Genomic DNA, 20,046 nt, shown 5'->3' on the forward strand with positions numbered 1-20,046 from the left:
GAGAATGTGCATACACAAAATAGTGAAGCGGATATTTGCATGTGGATTAGTCTTATTCTTGCTTTTTACAGGACTGTGTAGTTTCCAAAGCATTTCAAAGCCATTATTACCTCCCTTGATCCTCACCAGACGCTTCCCGTTTAGGCAGGGCAAGTAGCATGAGTCCGTCCTACAGAGATGAGGAAATTAGTGCTCTGAGAATCCAAGGGCCTTTCCAGTGTTTCCTGGCTCGTACACAGCAGATTCCTGATTACAACCCAGGTCTCTAAGTTCAAGGTTCTTTTGCCCACATCAGACCACTAGCTACTTGAATTATAAACCGCTTGAGAGCAGGGACAATGTGTTCTCCCTCTGCCATGTTCCATTGCACCTGGCACACTTGGAGGGGCTCACCAAATATCTGCTCATTGGTTACTGCTACTCATGAATTGCTAATACTCCTAGAACCCCTCCCAATCCTTTAAAGCAGTGCTATTTTTCTATGTGTGTACCCAGAACTCTTAAAAACTAATAGCATCTTGTATCCAAACTATCGACTGGATTGGCTGTGGTGCTGGAATTATTCTAGAAGCACTCTTAACGTGTGCCATTGCTGCATACTCAGAATGCTTTGCTGTAGAATGGGGCTTCTCTTTTGACTGTATCTACACAACATTACCAGGAGACGAGAGTGACATTAGGTAGCAGATGGATTTACACCCTGTCACTGGTCTAGTTGTGGATGTGGGGAAGGATTTGGCAGAGTGGGGATCGACTTCCCTCCTCCTATTTTCTGCTTTCTCCACCCGTCTAGAGGACTTTATTTGTTCTTTATTATCAATCTGCTTTTTCCCCTTGTATTTCAGATATTTGAAGATACATCAGTGTCATACTTTTTTTTTTTAACAAACAATTGCATGCACAATGAAATGTATTCAATGAGTGAATGAATCATTATCATATTGAAGGCCACTTCCCGTGCCATGAAGGGAGGGTGGGGCTGGGCTTCTCGCAGCTGAGTAATGCCACACTCACCTCTTACCTAAGATGGCTTACTAAGGCTCTGTTATAGTGTCTTGATCCCACTCCCTAATAGCCAGGGTCTGAGGCCCATCACTGAGGGGATTTTAACGCTACCACTGCTGAGCTAACTATTCTTCAGAATAATCACTAGAAAAGCTACTCCATAGGAGAAAAGACAGGATTTCCAACCAGTTTGGCTCAAAACAGAGTAAAAGACTTATCTCTCTCTCCGCCTGCCCCTACAGAGGAAAGTCTATTTCTCCTTTATCCGTGTGGAACGGAGACATTTCAGGCAGACTCTTTCCCATTAAGACAAGGGCTCTTCTGGGAAGGATTAGCTCCTTTTGATTTCACTAGGAAATCGCAGGCCGTGGGCCCCCTGCACAGAAAAGGCACTGACAGATTGACAAATGTCACAGCTTTCTGTACATCTCCAGCTCAGCTTCCCCAACAGCAGGAGAGCAAACACTAGGAACCCTCGAGCAAAACCATCCAGATGATTTCCTTCACTTCTTTGTCAATGGAAAAATAAATGGTGAGGCAGAACCTTTGGCGTCTCTCTAAGTTATAGCAGCTGCATGAGCAGTATATGGCCTTTCCACCACACGGAAGATACAGGTCAGAAATAATAACATCATGTCTAGAAAAAGGAAATTAGGACTAGGCACAGGAGCTTTCCTTTAGAGGGCAAATGGGAGAGGGTGATTTTTTTTTCACACAAAATGAGTGTCATGCGAAGTTCATTAAGAAGAGTTTACCTAGGGTTTGGGTTATTTAAACTGCACTCTCAAATGCAGATACATTTGTGTATAATAACTCATTAATGGGTAATTGATTATGCCTCAAATACCTACGTCACATTTATTAATATGTAGGGAAAGGATATGGGCCTGGATATCACCTGAATTCCTACTGGTTCAGTGACCCGCACGCAAAAAAAGGCTGACCCTTGACCCATGGAGCCAGCAGTGTTACACAAAATCAATGGTTTTCAAACATTTCTTATCAGCAGATTCCTTTTAACAAATTAAAAAGTATTAAGAGCGCTGATAAACAGAGCAAACAAAAATAGAGTTGATCAATTTCAGGAGGGGCTGAGTCCTAGATTCCCATCCTGCCAGACACCCTCCTGAGACAAGTTCCCTAAGACTCCACGTAAAAATGACCAAGAAACACATTTGGCATGTAAAGGTAGGGGAAGAGTGAGGGGGACAGACTGACTGGTCTCCTTTTCTGTGATTTTTTTTTTTCTCCCCTCAGAGTTGTATGTCTGTGGTGGCACAAAAACAAAATATATTAATACTTTAAAAAGTTAGAAAATTGAAGTGGGTAAGTCCCGTAACTTATGAAAAACCAAACCCACCAAAACCATGCATGCCCACCCCACTATTATTTAGCTGCTCAAATTGTAGGCATAGAAGAAAATAAAGTGACTCTACAAGGCTCTTCTTTAAAAGCCAAACAATGGAGGGGCAGCAAGCATCTTTCAGTGGGATTTATAATTCTCAGTATCAGTTCTGCCTTATTGGTACTCCCTGGAGATGCTACCCAGGAAGGCTGGGCTGGCCCTACGCCTTGCTGAACTATAGCTGCTTCTGCCAAGATCATTCCTTAGATTTCTGGCAGGGTAGGTAAAACATGTCTCACCCTGATGCCTAGATACCTTGTTTAGATACAAATCTGTGGTTTAAACCCTGGAGGATAAGCTACTGTTGGTCTGAGAGTTATCTGCTCTGACAAACGCCTTCGAGGCAGCTTTATCCCAACAAACAGGATGAGGAATTCTAGTCCTTTCCCTGCTTCAGAGGTAGATAATAATCATGGCAGTGAAAATCTTACCTTCTCCATAAAGCCTTTCCTGATCCCCATTTCAATTTTAAAACTCATACCCACCAAAAAACAAACAAAAAGAAACCAAAAACCAAAACACAAAAACAAAAACCCCCCACATATTAAAAACCTATATTGATTTCAGAATTTATTTGAGATGGCTCCAATACTTTTTAAGAAACAATAAAACAAACAAACAAAAGATTTTTAAAAAGCAGCAAAGTAATCAAAAATGACCAATGGTAGCAGAGAAAGAAAGAATAATACCCTAAAGTTTAATGCAAGAAAGCAGCTAAAATTGACACAAACATTAGTTCTGAGCTTTGTAGCAACTATAAAGAGGGAAACTCAAAATTACCCACATTTAATTAAAAGAACTAGCAAAGGTTCACTCCTCCAGAACAGTTTTCTAATTTATTTGCCTGCCACTTCACTCCCTCCTAAAAGTACAATTGACCTTAGACAAAGAGGTCCTGGAGGGGCATTCTGGACTGTCACTTCCCTAACTTTACCCATGCCGTCCCCTTTACCCAGAATGCCCTTCCTCCTTCACCTGGGGAACTGGTGCTCACAGTCTCTCTTCCAGGAAGCTTGTACTGACCCCCCTCCCAGGGCAAGATGAAGAGCTCTCCCCGTGGCTCCAACAGCAACAGGTGCTTCCCGCTAATACAGCCCTCAGCACACTACGTTATAATTGTTTAGTTGTCTGTGTGCCCCACTGGGCTGAATACATTTTAATTTATTTAAATGAATGAATATAAAAAGCACACGAAATAACATAATGGATAATTTCTGGACAGCAGTTTTGTAAAAATGCAGACACATTCTCCATATGGTGATTTCTTATGCAGTAAGCAACTGCCAATTACCCTAAGCCGTCTTATATTATTAGCTGGAGAAACAAGGTCCCCTTGCTTTAAAAAGATAACTAACTACACTCCCTGAGAATAAAGACGGTGTCTTATCTTCTCAGTTCAGTTCAGTTCAACACACATTTATTGAGTATCTGTCATTACGCTAAGTGCCGGAGAAACCGTGATGAATGAGACGTAGTCTTGTTCCTCTTAAAGTTTACAGACCTGGCCGTGGAGACATAATGCACACAGATAAATAGTCAGCAAAGGAGCCTGGTCCGATCCTGACTGAGGAGGTCAGGAAAGATTTCCTAGGGGAGGCATTGCCTAAGCTGAATCTTAAATGATGAGTTTGTCTGGTAAAGGGACATTCCAAACAAGAAAAGGGAAAAAAAAGGCATATTAGACAAAAGGGACATGGTGTGTGCATGGAAACTAAAGAAGGTTTATTTTTATTGACAGGTTAAAATATAACAAGGAAGGTATATGGGGACAATGGCAGGTAAGGAACTCACAGGCTGATGGAGCAGGTGGGATTTGTAGGCAATGCTAAGGAAATTGGATTTTAACCTATAGGTAATGAGCAGCCACTGAAGTCAGGAACATTGATTTTTATTTTAAATAAACTGTTGTGAATGGTGTTGTGAATGGATTGGAGGGCGGAGTGCTCATCTGGAAGCAGGGCAATCAGTTAGCAAGCTATTGCAACATTTCAGAAAAATGCATGATAAGGGTTTATAAATGGTTTTAAATAGCCAAGTAATAATGGTGCTTCCCCCTTTTCCTCTCATAAATCACCCTGGAGCAACTAGAAAAACAAGAAAGAAAAATGCAAACTCTATACTTAATGAAAATATAACCCTGAAACCCAATATATATGAAACGGAAGCCAAATGCAGTGAAGAACAAACAGGGTATAAACAGTCATTAGGGCAAAAATGCCTACAGTTACAAATCTTAGATCCTAAGAGAGAAAATTAGAATTCTCCAAAGATGGCAGTTCCAAAGGAGCAAAACTAACAATCTACTATTTGGAACCAAGGGAATGTGGCAGTGGGAGCATTCCAGGAACTGAGTGGTGACAAGAAGCTGGAGAGGCATGGCAGGAGAGAAGCCACTCAGGTGGGTCTACCTTATGAGAAGAATCCACTTATGAGACCTTATGAGACAAACCATCTTGAGTTATATCGAATCTCACTGAGACCCAAGGACGATTGCTAAGCTGAAGCAGAGCTCTGATCTATCACCAAGATACATCTCCCTCCTCAAACAGTTCATCCAGGAAGAGCTCATGACATTAAAAAATAAAATGGTTAATAACATAACAATAAAAGAAAACAGCCCAAGAATGAGAAAACAATACAGCAAAATAAAAGAGGACAAAGAACAGGAGAAACAAAGAGCAGACGTACAATAAAAAATGCTTCCATGGGGCAAATGAAAATCGTGACCATACTACCAAAGGAACCTGTATGGAAATATCACCTCTGTAAGAGAAGAGGTCACAGCAGAAATACAAAAACTGAGGGGAGATGTGTTGAGACAACAAAAAGTGATCAAATATAAGCTGGCAAAACTCAGGAAAGAAGTTAAACAATAGCAACAAAAAAGGTCAAGAGGAGCTTGGACATTGCTACTCATTCAATGATAATATGAGGAAGATTTTTTATAAATCTCATTTTGCTCAGGGAATTAAAATAGATTAAAAGAAAAAATCTGGCTCTCCTTTGTCTTTCCTGTCTATTGTACATATCCTAAGTGTCTTGGAGGAAGAGAGCCAAAACAATGAAACTAAAATAAAATGTATATTTCAAAATATAAATCATAGAAACTTTTGAGAAATTAAAATGGAAGGAGAAATTGAACCCATTGAATGAGACTTATATTCCAGGGGAAAGAATTGATCCAGTATGACCAATCACGAAACATACACTGGATAAAGTAAATAGTATTCAAATATATACTTTTGAAAAAAAGGACTTTAGGTATCAAGGGGGGAAAAATTAAGACACCAAAAACGGAAAAATATCAGACCGACCTGATACAGTAACATTCAGTAAATTAATGGAGTGAAATTCTCTTGGAAAACAAATGACACATTGATTTTATAAACAATATTAAACCATAAAGGGGATAGAGAAACATACTTTCAACACTAAAAAATTAACCTTTCTTGAAAACATTACTAAAGGACAAACTTTAGTCTTCAGACAACTAAGAAATAAATGAGAAAAATTATAATAAAAGAACTGGTGGTCACCACTAAATGCATTTACGTATAAAATTAAAATCAAAATAAATGCAGGAAGGATGGTTCAGAGCAGGATGTAAATACTCTAAATAATTTAATTAAAAAACTGAGGTTGGATAGAAGGGAGAGAGTAAGAGGTCATAAACACATGCTATTTTTCTCCACCTTTCTTCAGTGTCTCATAAAATATTTAAGTTTAACAGAATTATGTTTTAAGTGAGAAAAGCAAAAACTAGAAGATAATATAATCAAGCAAACTTGAGTGGTGAAAAAATTAAAGCAAATAGGGAGGAAACAGAAATTCATGGAAATACAATAATCATATAATTGCTCACAAGAGGAAATCAATATATATTATCCAATAATAGATGATTTACCATGTTATAAAAAGTTATATCCATAAAGCTAAGTAGTTAGAACAAATACTCAAATTGTCAAAGAAACACATAGGCAGGAAAGCAAGGAAAACAGACCATGTAATGAGTTTGTTTTAAAAAAGTGATTACACCTAAAAACTAAGCATACACTTTAGAACTAAGACAAATCTGTAATATAACTCAATGCAAATGGCCAAACTCACCTCTGAGAAGGAAAGGTTTCTCTAATTACATACTGATGGCCAGCCAATTTATATTTGTATCTGTAAAATGGATAACTGTTTATCTGCCACCTATTGACATTCTTTTATTTTGTTTCGGTCTTAGCCAATTGATAGTTGAAAATAATAGCATTTAATCTGTGTTTATCTGATGATTCATGAAATTCAGTTTTCTCAAGAGTAATTGGCCTTTTTGCATTATTTTGGGACACTGTTATTCCATTGCTTCTCATCTATTTCATAGTAAAAAACAAATAAAAAAATCCTTAAAACAGCTTTCATTCTAATGTTATCTCTAAATTCTCCTTGTAGGTCTCATTTCCTACTTTCTTCATCTCTCCCTAAACTAAATAATAGAGTGCCCCATGGCCCAGTCTTTGGATTGTTTATCTTCTCTCTATACTCCCACGGTGATTTCAATGTCGTGGTTCAAAAGTATCATCAGTATGCTGACACCCTTCCATTTACATTCCCAGCCCCTACCACCCCACCATTCCTACTTCTAAACCCAGCCACAAATCTCTACCTGCCCACCCTGCATCTCTGTGAGGAGATGGGGGCCCAGGGCCCCACACACGTGGCTCCATGTCTCCCTCTGACTGCGGACTTCTGCCACCCACTCCCTGGTATGCTTCCAGTGTAGCCTTCCCAGGTCATTCTAAATAAAATAGCAATACCTACAGACACCTAACATTCACAGTCCCTCGTTTATTTTTGTCCATAGCATTGTTATCAACTAATATATTTTGTAGATATGGAAATAGATACCCAATAGATAGAAGGATAGAGAGCAATATTTATATAACATTGTTTTGGTGCTCTCATACAATCAATAAATGTAATCCTCCTAGTGACCCATGAAGTGGGTACTGCAATTATCCTCTTTTTACAGATGAATCAAATGAGAAACAACTCAAGGTCATGCAGCTAAGTGTGGCAAACCAAGGTCAGAATAAAGGCCATCAGTCTCCAAACTACAGACAGGCTTTTAACCACAATCCCTTGTAGCCTTTCATATTAATGTATATATCAATGTATATATCACATACATGTTTTTTCCTGTGTCCCACTAGAATGTAAATGCCACGAAAGCAGGAACTTTATTGTGTTTTATTACCTTAACCCCAGCATCTAGAATAGGCGGTCTGGAACATAGTAGACAATAAAACTTTATTGAATAATGGGAAATCATATCTCTTTCAAACAAAATAAAATTTGATGCTGATAAAAGAGAAAATGCCTATTGGTTTCCAGTATAATAAAAAACAAAAAAAGAGAAGTGTTTCAAAATAGTTAGAAAAAACTATCTGGAAATCTGCCTGCAGAGTTATAGAAAACTTTATACAATGCAAGGAAAAATGAAACCAAAAAAATGTCAACATTTTAAATGCTAAGTCATGTTTCCCAGAAACAATTCTGGCCTGTTCATCATTATATGCAGTATTAGCATTAAGAAAAGGGCAATCAGATTGGTAAATTCATAAATCACCCCTGTGTTTCCACCTTAAAGAAATTAAATAGAGAGAAAGTGATAATAAAGCCTTAAACTGGGACCGTAAAAAAGGGGATGGAAAGAAAGGAAGCACTTGAGAAATAACTAAGGGTGACATTGGCAGAAGCTGTGGGTTCATTTAATTTGGTAACATAGACTGACTTCCAGGTTTCTACCTTGAGTGACCTAATAGAAGGTAGTATTTCCACCAATGTATCATGTTGCCACCCAGCAGCCTATCCATCTGTCTCCTCGTACCTGCCCCTAAAGAAAGGAGAGTCTGTGAGACGGATCTTTTCAGGGACTTTGCTTCACCTTTGTGCTTGCACCTTATGTCTCCCTGTTTGGCCCCAGAAAGATGGCTGGTCAGCCAATGACTGTACAGCACGACTTGCCACGTGGAAAGCAACAAAGCCAGCCCCCCACCTTCCCCCAGCTAAGGAGAGCCTCAGCCTCTGTGGCTGCATTCCTTCCCACAACCTGCAGGGGGAGTGACTCAATGGTGTGCTCTCCATCTATTCATATGCATAAAGGTTTTGTCCTTTGGGGAAGTACATACATCCTCAGACTTAGGGTTCAGCTGCATGCAGGCAAGGATGATTGGCTTGAATCAGTTTCCTATTATAATGCATAGGATTCACAGATCTTGAGATTGACAAGCTTATCTCCTTTACTTCCCCACCTAACTAATAAAAGCTATGCATAGGCCCTTGGGCTCAGTCCTTAAGGCTGCAGTCCCTTGGCCCCTGGCACTCTATTCTTGACTACTGTCTCTTAACCCTGCTTGGCCCTCGCTCCCTACAACCCTTGTCGAATGGGATGCAACAGTATCAGGTTCAAGGAGGATATGATTTTATTTTACCTGTGGAACATCCAAGTTGAGATGTTGATATGGCTATAAGCTATATAGGTCTGCAGTACATGGTAGAGATCACAGCTCACTAACTTGAGAGTCATCAGAACATGGAGATGGTACTCAAAACCATGAGACCTCCCACGCCATGAGTACTGGGTGCAAAGAGAGGCAGGCCAAGGGCAGAAAGTTGGGGAACAACAAGAGTAGTGACTGGTGCTGTCTAGTTTGCATTGTATGTGTTCAATAAATACTTGTGAATAAAAGAATGATACTGCCAATGATCTGCCAAATTTAGGAACATCTTTCTGAAATTCTGGCTCTTAATCAAGCTAAGAAACAGTGATTTCTTTAAGCCACAAAGATCTCTCTTTCACTCCATCTTTCAAAGTGGTTTTTGAATGGTTGACTACTTTTCCTATCTTTTATTAGACCTCAAAAATTCATGCAACTCATTTGCAAATTGAAGTAACTGTTACATCCACAATCTATCAAAACAAGTAGTTATTGAGCATCCCTGATTTGCAAAGGCATCTTGCTAAGGCAAAAGATGAGGGGTAAGTTGTGTGCATAAAATATTGCCCCTAGCCTCAGAGAGTGTAAAATACAATTTGGAAAGAAGGAGACATGTAAGTAACAACTCCTAACTTGGGAATATTCCAAAATTCAAGTTTCCTAGAGGAAACAGTCTGTAAAATAACTGATGACAGAAGGGTGGGAAGGCAGAGTGGGGGACATCAAAGGTGCCCTCAAGTGCCAAGTATGACTTCACACACACACACACACACACACACACACACACACACACACAGTCAGTCACCTCGTGGAGCATCATCTTTCGTTTCCCTCATTTTTAAAATCTATTTTGCACCTTCTTCCAGTGAAACCTAAAACCTGAAACGAGGTTTCCTTTGTCTGCCTAAAAAACGTGAGTCCCACCTCTGGATCAAAGTTCTTGAAATGAAGGATTTTGGACTTGGACATTTTAAGAGGTAATCAGCACTGAAAAGAGAAGGGAAGATGTAGTGCGTCCTAGATTTTTCCAGAAAGAAAATCCTAGAGATGCTCAATTTCTTGGAGATTCTCATTCCGAAATTAAACAGGTCACTTGGACAGAAATAGAATGTGGCTTTGATAAACTACTTAAAGTCAACTACCATCAGAGATTTGACTCCAAGTTACCTCAAACCCCAGGCCAAATCCCTGTCATTTCAAGACCTCTTTGGTATAATAAAACAGCAACCCAACCGAAGGATTCAGTGGGCTGCTCAAGTCCCCTGGAGATGAAACTGACCCACAACGCCTTTAACTTTCACTGGAAGTCTCAGATCTCTCCAGGGGGCCCTGTCCTCAAAGCAAGCAAGGGGCAGCACTCAGCTCCACACCCTCACAACCTCAGAAAAATCACCCTCATTTTCCTAGGCAGCAGTTGACATCACCTATGCATCCTCCTTCTATCACTGAGTGCACTTCCTGGACTCACCTGAATGAAGATGTATTCATCCTGGACGACCAGGGAACTGATGTCAATGGAGCGAGCAAAGGGCCCACTCCGCGTAGTCTCTGCGCATTCCTGGATCCTGCAGGTGAGGTAGTGAGCATCTGAAATGGGAGGGCAGAGCGACACTTAGATACAAGGGGAAACGGCGAGCAGACCTCTCATCCGCCCTCATGGGACATCAGTGATGCAATTTAAAACATCACCGAGGTTCCATTTTCTTGCCCACAAAATTTGTAATATTTATTTAAATGATAAAATCAGGCAAAGGAGTGGGGAAAGAGTTAATCTTACGTTCTGCTGGCAGAAGAGTAAATTGGTATACCTTTCTGGAAGAACAAATTTGAAATATCTATCAGAATTTTAACTGTGCATACCTTACACCAGCAATTCTAATTCAAGGGGTATTTTCTACAGAAATACTCCTGTTTTTTCACAAAGAAGCAAGGGCAAAGATGGTCACTGTGGCACTGTTCACAGCAGTGAAAAGGCAGAAACAGGCTAAATGTCCATGTATCAAGGAACATCTAAATAAACTAAGGCACACATATTATGGAGTGCTCTGCTGCAAAAGGGTTAGGAAGACACATAGGCATCACTGTGTTGATTTCTCCAAGATACACTATTCTGCAACCTTTAAAAAAATGATGTAGCAACATGCATAGTAAGATATTTACCATTATTACAATAATAAATTATTTACTTATTACTTATATAAAATTTATAAGACTTATATAAATGATTTGTAAAATCTTCTAAAGATCTCAACAGCTGAACCCCCTTCAAGTAACTGTCTCCCCCCTAAAAAATAAAATCACGGCAGCAAGCTGGGAAATCCTTGACTCTCAAAGGCATCTGGTTATGATGACAGGGTCATACAAAGAAGACAAGCCATTTGATTATTTGTTCCTTAGTGAAAAACTACAGGTATGCCTCTGTGAAGAAAACTAGTGTATACATTTGCTTTAAAAATGGTTATTATTCATTTAATAGTATTTAAAAATAATAAATGGTCAAAATGAAAAGTGGGGATTATTTTAGGATTCAAAGCATAGTGTCTTTGTTTTCATTTAAAACCACCTGCGTTACCTACCACATGTGTCTAATGCAATTGTCCCCTTGGATATGTGCACAGGTATGCATAGGTGTCAGGGGCTACAACAGACAGGATGGCAGGCAGTAGAGATAAACAAAGGCAAAAGGTTTAAATAAGAAAAAAATATATAACAAAAGAGTTTAAAACAAGGTACTTCAAATTATCCCTCACTGTCGATCTTTAGTGACAGCAAGTATTTCTTGTGTCCATGCAATGTATTGGATATTGCGTAGGTACTAGGAATACAGCAGGGAATGAGACAGAGATTTTCTTTTCTAAAAGGACCTGCTCTCCAGGAAGGGGCTTCCTCATATTATTTGTAGGTAGCTATTACACACATGTATTTATAAATGATTCTAATTAAACAACAAAACATATTTTGGTAGTGAAGGAATTCATTTTGTGGTCTATTCCTGCTTCTCAAATGTCCCTATCCGAGCAAAGTCTATTTGCTTTGGTATCTATAATCTGAACATGGCCAAACATCAATTTCATTCTCTCCGTCAGCAGTCTTATCATCTGCCCAGCAGCTCAAGCCTCTTAACTTTTCTTTCTTCCGTATGCCATGCTCTCCAGCTGGTTCCTAGCCTTGACAATTCTGCCTCTGGAGTGCTTCCAGAGTCGCTTCTCTCCATGATCCCTGCCACTTGCCTGGGACAAGTCCTCTTCATCCCTGTCTCTTATTGCATTCATTTCACCACCTGTGTTCATGCGCATGCTCAACTGGAAACGGGATGGACCTGAGGCAAGGAGCAGGGGTCAGTTCTAAAACCTAAACCTGAGCTAACTCCTCCCGGCTTCGAAACCACCATCAGTTCTACGTGCTTCGGCACAAAGCCCGAACGCCTTTCTATACAATAATAGAAGGCCTTTTACAAGTAGCCAAATAAAATCAAGTGCAGAAGGATTTGGGGAAATGTATAAGAGTAAAATGAACGGGGGTAATATGACAAATGGCAGCTGGCACGTGGCCTTGGTGTCAGGGATCCCTGAGGAGTAATAGGGACGACAGTAAAATGGCCAACACTTGCCTCTTTAAGGGAGAGGTGCTCTCAGAGTCAGTTCATCATTGACATGCAAAAATAAGACATTCCAAGTTTCTACATAAAGCTAACTGTCCCTACTTCTTAATGTAAAATTTCCTGCTTTTTTTTTTTTTAACTGACAGCTAATTTGAACTTAAAACAGAGCACAGGCCAGACACTGTTTAAGTCCAAACAAGCCCTGGGAGCCACTCATTTCCCATGTCTGCTCTGCAATTTGGTTCCTACCTACCTCTCCAGAGAAGACACAGGCCATTTTCCCCATTCCCTGACCCGTTAGCAAAACCAGCTTGATCACCATTCTGTTTTAAGTATAGCCTACACGTCCCTTCCTCTTTGTTCACAGAGGAAGCCAAAAGTGGCCTGGCTTTCCACTTCTGGCTAAGAGGACAAGGGAAGGCAAAAAGCCCAGGCTGTGCTTTGGAGCACATGGCCTGCCCACCAGGAATTTCTTGGACCCACACAGCCTAGTAATTTGCTCTTAGAATAAAAGCACTAAAAACCCAACTAAAAGTTGTGGTAAATACATGTAAAGAAACCCCGAGTGTTGACATAACTCACTACCCTCTCACTAGCAAGTATCTCAGAAAGCTGCTTACACTAGTAATCAAAGGTGCACACAGGAGGCCATCTGCTTACCCCTCCCACACAAGCTCATTTCCCCCTGTCTATTTACGATTCACTCTGGCATTTGGACACTTTGAAAACAGAATCAAGTGTATTCAAGGCCACCTTAAACAAAAGCAACACCTACCTAAACCTTGGCCCATGGCAGGTAAGCTATCATGCCAAACTCATCCCACTTCTTGGCCACGGCCCAGCATGGAATGAAAAGTCCAATTTAACAGGAAAGCAGCCCTAAAATGAGTTTTTGAAATCCACATAAAATTCAGGGGCCTTGCAGCCTCTAGCTGCACTCATGTATTAGAAGTCTCAATGCTTTTATTTTGCAAAACACAGAGAAACGATAATAAGCACCAAAGTGGGAGCTTGGGAAGAGTAAATTATTAGGCAGGTTTGGCCACCAGATGGAGGTGACTGTGGGTCACGAGGGGCTTTGGGTGTTAAAGGTGAGCAGGGGACATCATTTGACTCAAGCCTTGCATTTGCAAAAATTCTCAAATTTGGACCTCGGACATTATCTCCAAATGAGGCTGGACAGAGACTTAAAAGATTCTATAATTAAACTGAAAGAATTTATTTATCACATAACGTGAAATCCCAAAACAGGCTTCTAACAACAGAGGTGTTTTTTTGTTTGTTTGTTTGTTTTTGTTTTTTTTTTAATTACAGCAGATGCCTGATAAAATGGAAGAGGTCCAGATCTCTTGAGCATATTGTGATGCTTGAGAGCAGGGCTTCTGACGCAAGAAAGGGCTGAGTTCGAATTCTGCCCTTGCTACTTGCCAATTGCCCTTGGCTAAGTAGCAGCATTGCGTTTCATCTGTGACATGCTGACAAGTTACCTTTTGCGTCAGGATTGTCATCAGGATTAAATAAGATTATGTACGAAAAATGCTTACTTAGTACATTGTTGGCTACATTTTAAAAGATCAATAAATGTTAGCTCTTTTTATTGTGAAGAGAGAAGGAAGGGGATTTAACACTCAGCATCCCTCATACATTCAATTAATAATAAGTGATGTGTTTTATTGTGGAGAATCAAAAGACCATGACAGCACAGGTCCTACTATAATAGTAAAATCATATTCTGAATTTATATCACCGTTTACTTTCTTTAAGTGCTATGGTAGTTCAGACAAGAAAAACAGAGTGTCTGAGCTGGAACAATCAAGGAGAACTTGAAGGAGGAGGCAGTCCTCGTGTTTAGCCTGGATGGAGAATTATGTTACTTGAGAGGGGAATTCCTGAAAGAGGGCATGGAAACTGAACACAGGTTTTTAGGCAGACAAAGCTCATGGGAGGCACTATATAATTACATGTGGACTTTCATTAATTCTCATTCTTGAACTTCTATTTTTCTCTCCTCGCCTTTGAAACATCCTCAAATGAAAAACTAGAAAGACCAGATTGAATGAAGATCTCATTTGCATATCCCCTTGGGAAAACCAGAGAGTGATTTCCCCCTTGATTGAGAGTCACAGCACCTTCAGGATTAATGTATTTCTAAATGTCAAATGTCTTTCTAATACATTTGTAAGACCTGGTGTGGCCACTGCTCCACTTACAAAAACTAAAAGTCAAAGGCTTTGCTCCCTGCACAGTGAACAGAGAGAACTGCCTGATAACCAGAAATATCTGGCCCTATTTCAGCGAGCTGTACTGCTAGCAGGACCTTCCGGGAAGGTGGTACCCTCTCCCCCATGTGTCCAGCCCCCACGCCTTCTCATCCTAGATGTTGGACCAAGGGTCTCATATGGTGAGAAGGGGTAGCCTCAGACCAACTGATTCATTCCTTTGTATTGGCTTACGGTGTATAGAGAAGTTGCAGGTGTCAGAGAGTCCCTGAGATACCAGGAAGCTGGGAGCATAAGAAAGGTTCTTGGCCTCAGAAGAATCTCAGGCCGATGATAGAGACTGGATATTCCCAAGTGAACGTGCCTTGTGGTCTGTGCTGGATAGAGGATGATCAGAGAACTGGGGAATGTGGGAACAGGGAATGAAGGAGGCAACCTGACATTCTCAGCCGCCTTTTCTTGCTAAGGAGTTGCATTCCTGCTAGGAGTTGTGCAGAGCCTAGGGAGGCAGCCTCTAACTTTCTCCGTGCAGCAAGCCGAGCTTCTCATCTGTCTACATCAACAAGTTTCATCACACATTCCAACACTTCTCACGCTGCCAAACGTTCTCCAAAGAGTCACCTCCGTTGTAGCAGGAATAAAGTTTTAGTCACCTTTGTTTCTCTCCTCAGGCTGATTTTGTAAAGCCTCCGTAAATGCTACTTCAACTGAATTGAATTATATTAAAAGCCTACCTATTTCTGTTATGTTGAATTATATTGTGACTAGTGATTATATTTTGCCTTTGAGATTACTAAATATTCAAACTATCCTAAACGTCATGCCTCTTGCCACCTCACAGAAAAAATCTTTTCATTATTTGCTCAACTTCCATTTCTTTGGGTCATATATAGTCAAAAACTGCAAAAGGGAATTAAAATTGTGAACAAAAGCAAATTCAGCTGTTCGGGTCTTCTCTTAAAGAAATACCCTAGAGCTATTTATTTTAAATAAGAACATTAACTCTCAAATGCAAATAAGTAAAACCAGATTCCAGGAAACTCTTAAAAGTTATTTAGCTTTCATAGGCTTCCTTCTCTTAGGGGAGTGGAGCTCACCTGTGCATAAAAAAAGGACACTGACATTGGTGCCAATGCCTAACATAGTACTGGAGACATGGTAGATACTGAAAACAAACAGAAGCAACAAACTGAAAAAAAAGTAGCTTCCATTCCTTCCCGTTGTGCTTATGAATTTAGAGTTTCTGCAAAGCTTCCAATAGCCCATTGGAGAATTCCAGTGTCTGTAACTTCTAATGTCACATGGAGGTGGGGAGGATTGGAAGAGCAACAGAAATCACAGCGACCTTGAATATCTTAGGACCCTTGACACTCATTCAGGGCTCTTTCCACGCTACTTGCCAAATGAACTGATCCTGAATGTGACGACTAGGTGATGATGATGGCAATGACGACGATGACAAGAAGTAACATTTTCGAATGCTTCACTCGATGTCATCTGGTGTTGCAGGAAATGCATGCAATAACTGATTATTGCGAGAATGAAAGAATCGTGCGAGAATGATTGGCCACAACCCAATAAGGAGTTAGGGCGATTATCATGCCCATTTCATAGATGAGGAAACTGAAGCACAAGATGATTATGTGCCTGAATTGCACAGTTCTAGGAAGTGACACAACTGGGACTGGTGCTAAAATCATTTAAATACCTATCCATCTCCCCCAAACTCTGTAAGCTTGTTGAGGACAGGGATGATACCACATTCACCTGCACGTCCCCCCAGTGTCTAGCACATGTAGATTTTAAATAAATACAGGTTGTATAAAAGAGCTCAATGGATTAATCAATTAATTAGAAAAGGTAGGAAGTTTTTTAGCACTAGATACCAAGAACTCTGCATTCTAGTTTTTGTCACCATTTTTTTTACTTTAGTAGTCTTTTAAAACAGGTGTTTGTTTTATGTACAAATTTGTACATTTTTGGCATATAGTTCTAAAGTTTTAATAGATACATAGATTAATGTAATTACCACCACAATCAGGCTACTGAACAATTATATCACTCTAAAAAATTCCCTCATTCTGCCCTTTCTTGTCCAATACTTCCCTCACACTGGAAACCACTGATATATATTCTCCATCCCTATAGTTTTGCCTTTCCCATATGGTCCTATAAATGGAATCATATAGTAAGTAACCTTTGGAAACTGGCTTATGTCATTCAACATAATGCCTTTGAAGTTTATCCGTGTTGTCGCATATATCGATGATGCTGAATAGCATTCTACTTTATAGACATACCACAGCTTGTCATTCATCCATTCCAGAATTTTTAGGTTGTTTCCAGTTGGGGTGATTATTAATAAATCTGTTATAAACATTTGTATATAGGTTTTTGTGTGAATACAACATTCATTTATTTAGGGTTAATATGTAGCGGTGAGGTTGCTGTATCCTAAAGTGTGTAATTTTATAAGAGACTTCCAAATATTTTTCCATAATGTCTATACCATTTTGCATTCCCACCAGCAATGTATAAGAGTTCCAGTTGCTTCGTATCATTGTGAAAACTTAGTGTTGTTGTCAGTTTTGTTTATTTTAGCCATTCTAATAGGTATGTAATGATATCTCATCATGGTTTTAACTTGCATTTCCTTAATATCTAATGAAGGCTTATTTGTCATCCTTATATCTTCTTTGGTATAAATCGTCTGTTCAAATTTTTGCCCATTTTTTTTTTATCGAGTTTTTCCTTATTGCTAGTTTTTGAAGTTCTTTTATGTTCTGGCTATAAGTCCTTTGTTAGGTATATGATTTGCAAATGTTTTTTTCACTGGCTTTATCATATCTTCTGAACAGCCAAAGGTTTTTTATTTTGATTAAATCCCATTTACCAATTCTTTATTTTGACCATTTTGTTCTTGGTGTCAATTCTAGATCACAAAGATTTTTCTCCCATAAGTTTGTAATTTTATATCTTACATTTAGAATATGATTCATTTTAAGTTAAATTTTGTACAAATTTTGAGCCATAGGTTGAAGTTCATTTCCCCTCGTATGATTGTCCATTTTTCCCAACACCATTCGTTACAAAAATGTTATTTCTCCGCTCATATGTTATATCCTGCAAACTTGCTCAGCCTAGTTATTAGTTCTAGAAGCTTTTTCGGTGGATTCCTTGTGATATTCTACATGGACAGTCATGTCAACAAGAATAGCAACAATTTTACTTTTCCCTTTGCATTTCATTTTTATTCCTTTATTGCCCTGGCTAGGACTTGCAGCTGATGATGAAGAGGTGTGGTAAGATAAAAGTAAATATCCCTACCTTTTCCCTGCCCTTAGGGGGAAAGCATTCAGTACCTCACCGTTAAGTATGATGTTAGTTGTACATCTTCATAGAGGTACTTTCTCAGAAGTCCCCTTCTATTTGTAGTGTGTTGAGAGCTTTCTGTTCCAGTTTTTATTTTATTAGTCGGCTAGCTGTATGAATCTGGGCAAATTCAAGTCTAAGCTACCACATCAGGAAAAAAACGAAAAGGAAATAAAATACATTTTGTGCCTTTTTGCGATGATCAAAAGATAAAGATGTGCTTGTATGTGTGAGTACAAGAAAGCCCTCACCACCATGTCACAAAAGGAAGGTGACATGAATTTCATTAGGATATGTAAAATAAAGCATCCCCGAGCTAATGCAGTCTTGTTATGTGTGCTCTCTAAATAAAGGTGGGTTAGAGCCAATTCACTAGGTTGAGAGAATATTCTTTTAACTATTGAAAATCTAAGTTTAAAAAACCTAGATAATGGAACAGAATGAATAAATACTATACTTTAACCTGAGTGTGGCATATGAAATTTATCCCTGTTACATTTCTGCATTTTTTTTTTTTTTACAATTCTTGACAATAGGCCCAACTTTTCTGTGTGCTTTGCATTTTTAATCTCATAAAATTTCACATCACTCCTGCACCATAGGTTTCACTCAAATTTGGACCAGAATTCTTGAACTTTCAAAAAATAAATTTAAGCTTAATGTAATTAAATTATCTGAAAAGAAAAAAAAAACATAGTAGCTGTGCAGCAGTAGCGAAGAATGTGTCTTAAGTCTGAGCACGTGGAACCTGAGGATACACAGTACAGGTTTTGGGGGAAGGTATCCCTATGTGAAGTATGAGGTCAGATAGTCCTATAAAGTTTCCTCCACATCTATGGCTTTAAAAGGTTCACATGGGAAGCAAAGCCAAGGCAGAGGTTGTCTGAAAAACCAGCCTGTTGGTCATCATCTGAGAGTTACTGTCTGCTCTTTTCTTCCTGCTGTCCTACTATGCTCCCTCAAACCCCTATACCTAACTCTTCTCCCAGTTTTTTGTTTGTTTGTTTTCTTTTTTTTTAACCTCTGAGTCAGTTAACATAACTCTGAATCTGAGTTTCATCACCCTTATGATCAGTAAATTTGAGTATGTGACCTTATCTCCTAAGTCTTAAATAGTTCTTCTATTAAAGATTATTTTTAAATACTCTGGGTTATACCTCATCCCTGTCTGCTTCAGAGATTTACATGTATTCAAGAGTAAAATGGGACTTGATTCAAGAATCAAGTCCCCGCCAAGGAAAAAAAAAGAAAAAAAAACTTAGCAGACTGCCAGACATATAGTAACAAATGCTGGTTGCTTTCTAACTCTTTGAAAATAAAAACAAAGCAAATACATTACCCAAAATGCATGTTTCTGGCATGCATCTGTGTTTGGCTTCAAAAGCATGTTTGGACAAAACATATGCATTTTTGCTCCATGTATTCTAAATGATATTTCAGCACGTACAGCCAGGTTAAAACAGAATCGCCCTACATTTGTACAATATTTTATAATTTCTACAACATTCATCCCCATTTGGTCAACCCATAACCCTGCGCAGTGGGTAGGGCAAATATGAGTAATCTCTGTTAATAGAGGAAGTCAGAGCACAGAGAGTTTGAAGGGGTGTCCCCTGGTCTTGAGCTTAATGGGTGGCAGAACCCAGTGCCCCGACTCACCGCGGGTGCCTGTTTAGCTGCATTCCCCGGTGACCCCTGTTTCCATAGATTATTTGGCCATATTTTTGACCTAGGATATGCTAATTATACGTTCATGTATTTTATATGTATTTCATATACATCATATGTTTTCACATGTTTTGTATGTTTTTGTTTTGGGTGGTTTTATTTTTCTTGCATAGGGAAGAGCCCTATAAATATGATCAACTCTGGGAAGAATAAAATGCTTAAAGTGGTGCAAAAATGATACTTATTCGGTCAAATTCTAAGATGCACATAGGTGCATGATGTGCAAAGATG

At 39.3% G+C, this 20,046-nt stretch overlaps 1 protein-coding gene across 1 annotated transcript in view; it reads right to left on the reverse strand.

Moving 5' to 3' along the window:
• SORCS3 (sortilin related VPS10 domain containing receptor 3) overlaps nucleotides 1-20,046 on the reverse strand; it is a 539,923-nt gene that overhangs the window by 128,694 nt on the left and 391,183 nt on the right. The window contains exon 7 of the mRNA XM_019725085.3: nucleotides 10,364-10,482. Within this exon, the coding sequence (XP_019580644.3) occupies nucleotides 10,364-10,482 (119 nt within the window). The remainder of the gene's footprint in view (nucleotides 1-10,363; nucleotides 10,483-20,046) is intronic.

This window comes from Rhinolophus sinicus, chromosome 15, assembly GCF_057876585.1.
Source record: "Rhinolophus sinicus isolate RSI-liver-muscle chromosome 15, RSI-T2T, whole genome shotgun sequence".
Lineage (NCBI taxonomy): Eukaryota > Metazoa > Chordata > Mammalia > Chiroptera > Rhinolophidae > Rhinolophus > Rhinolophus sinicus.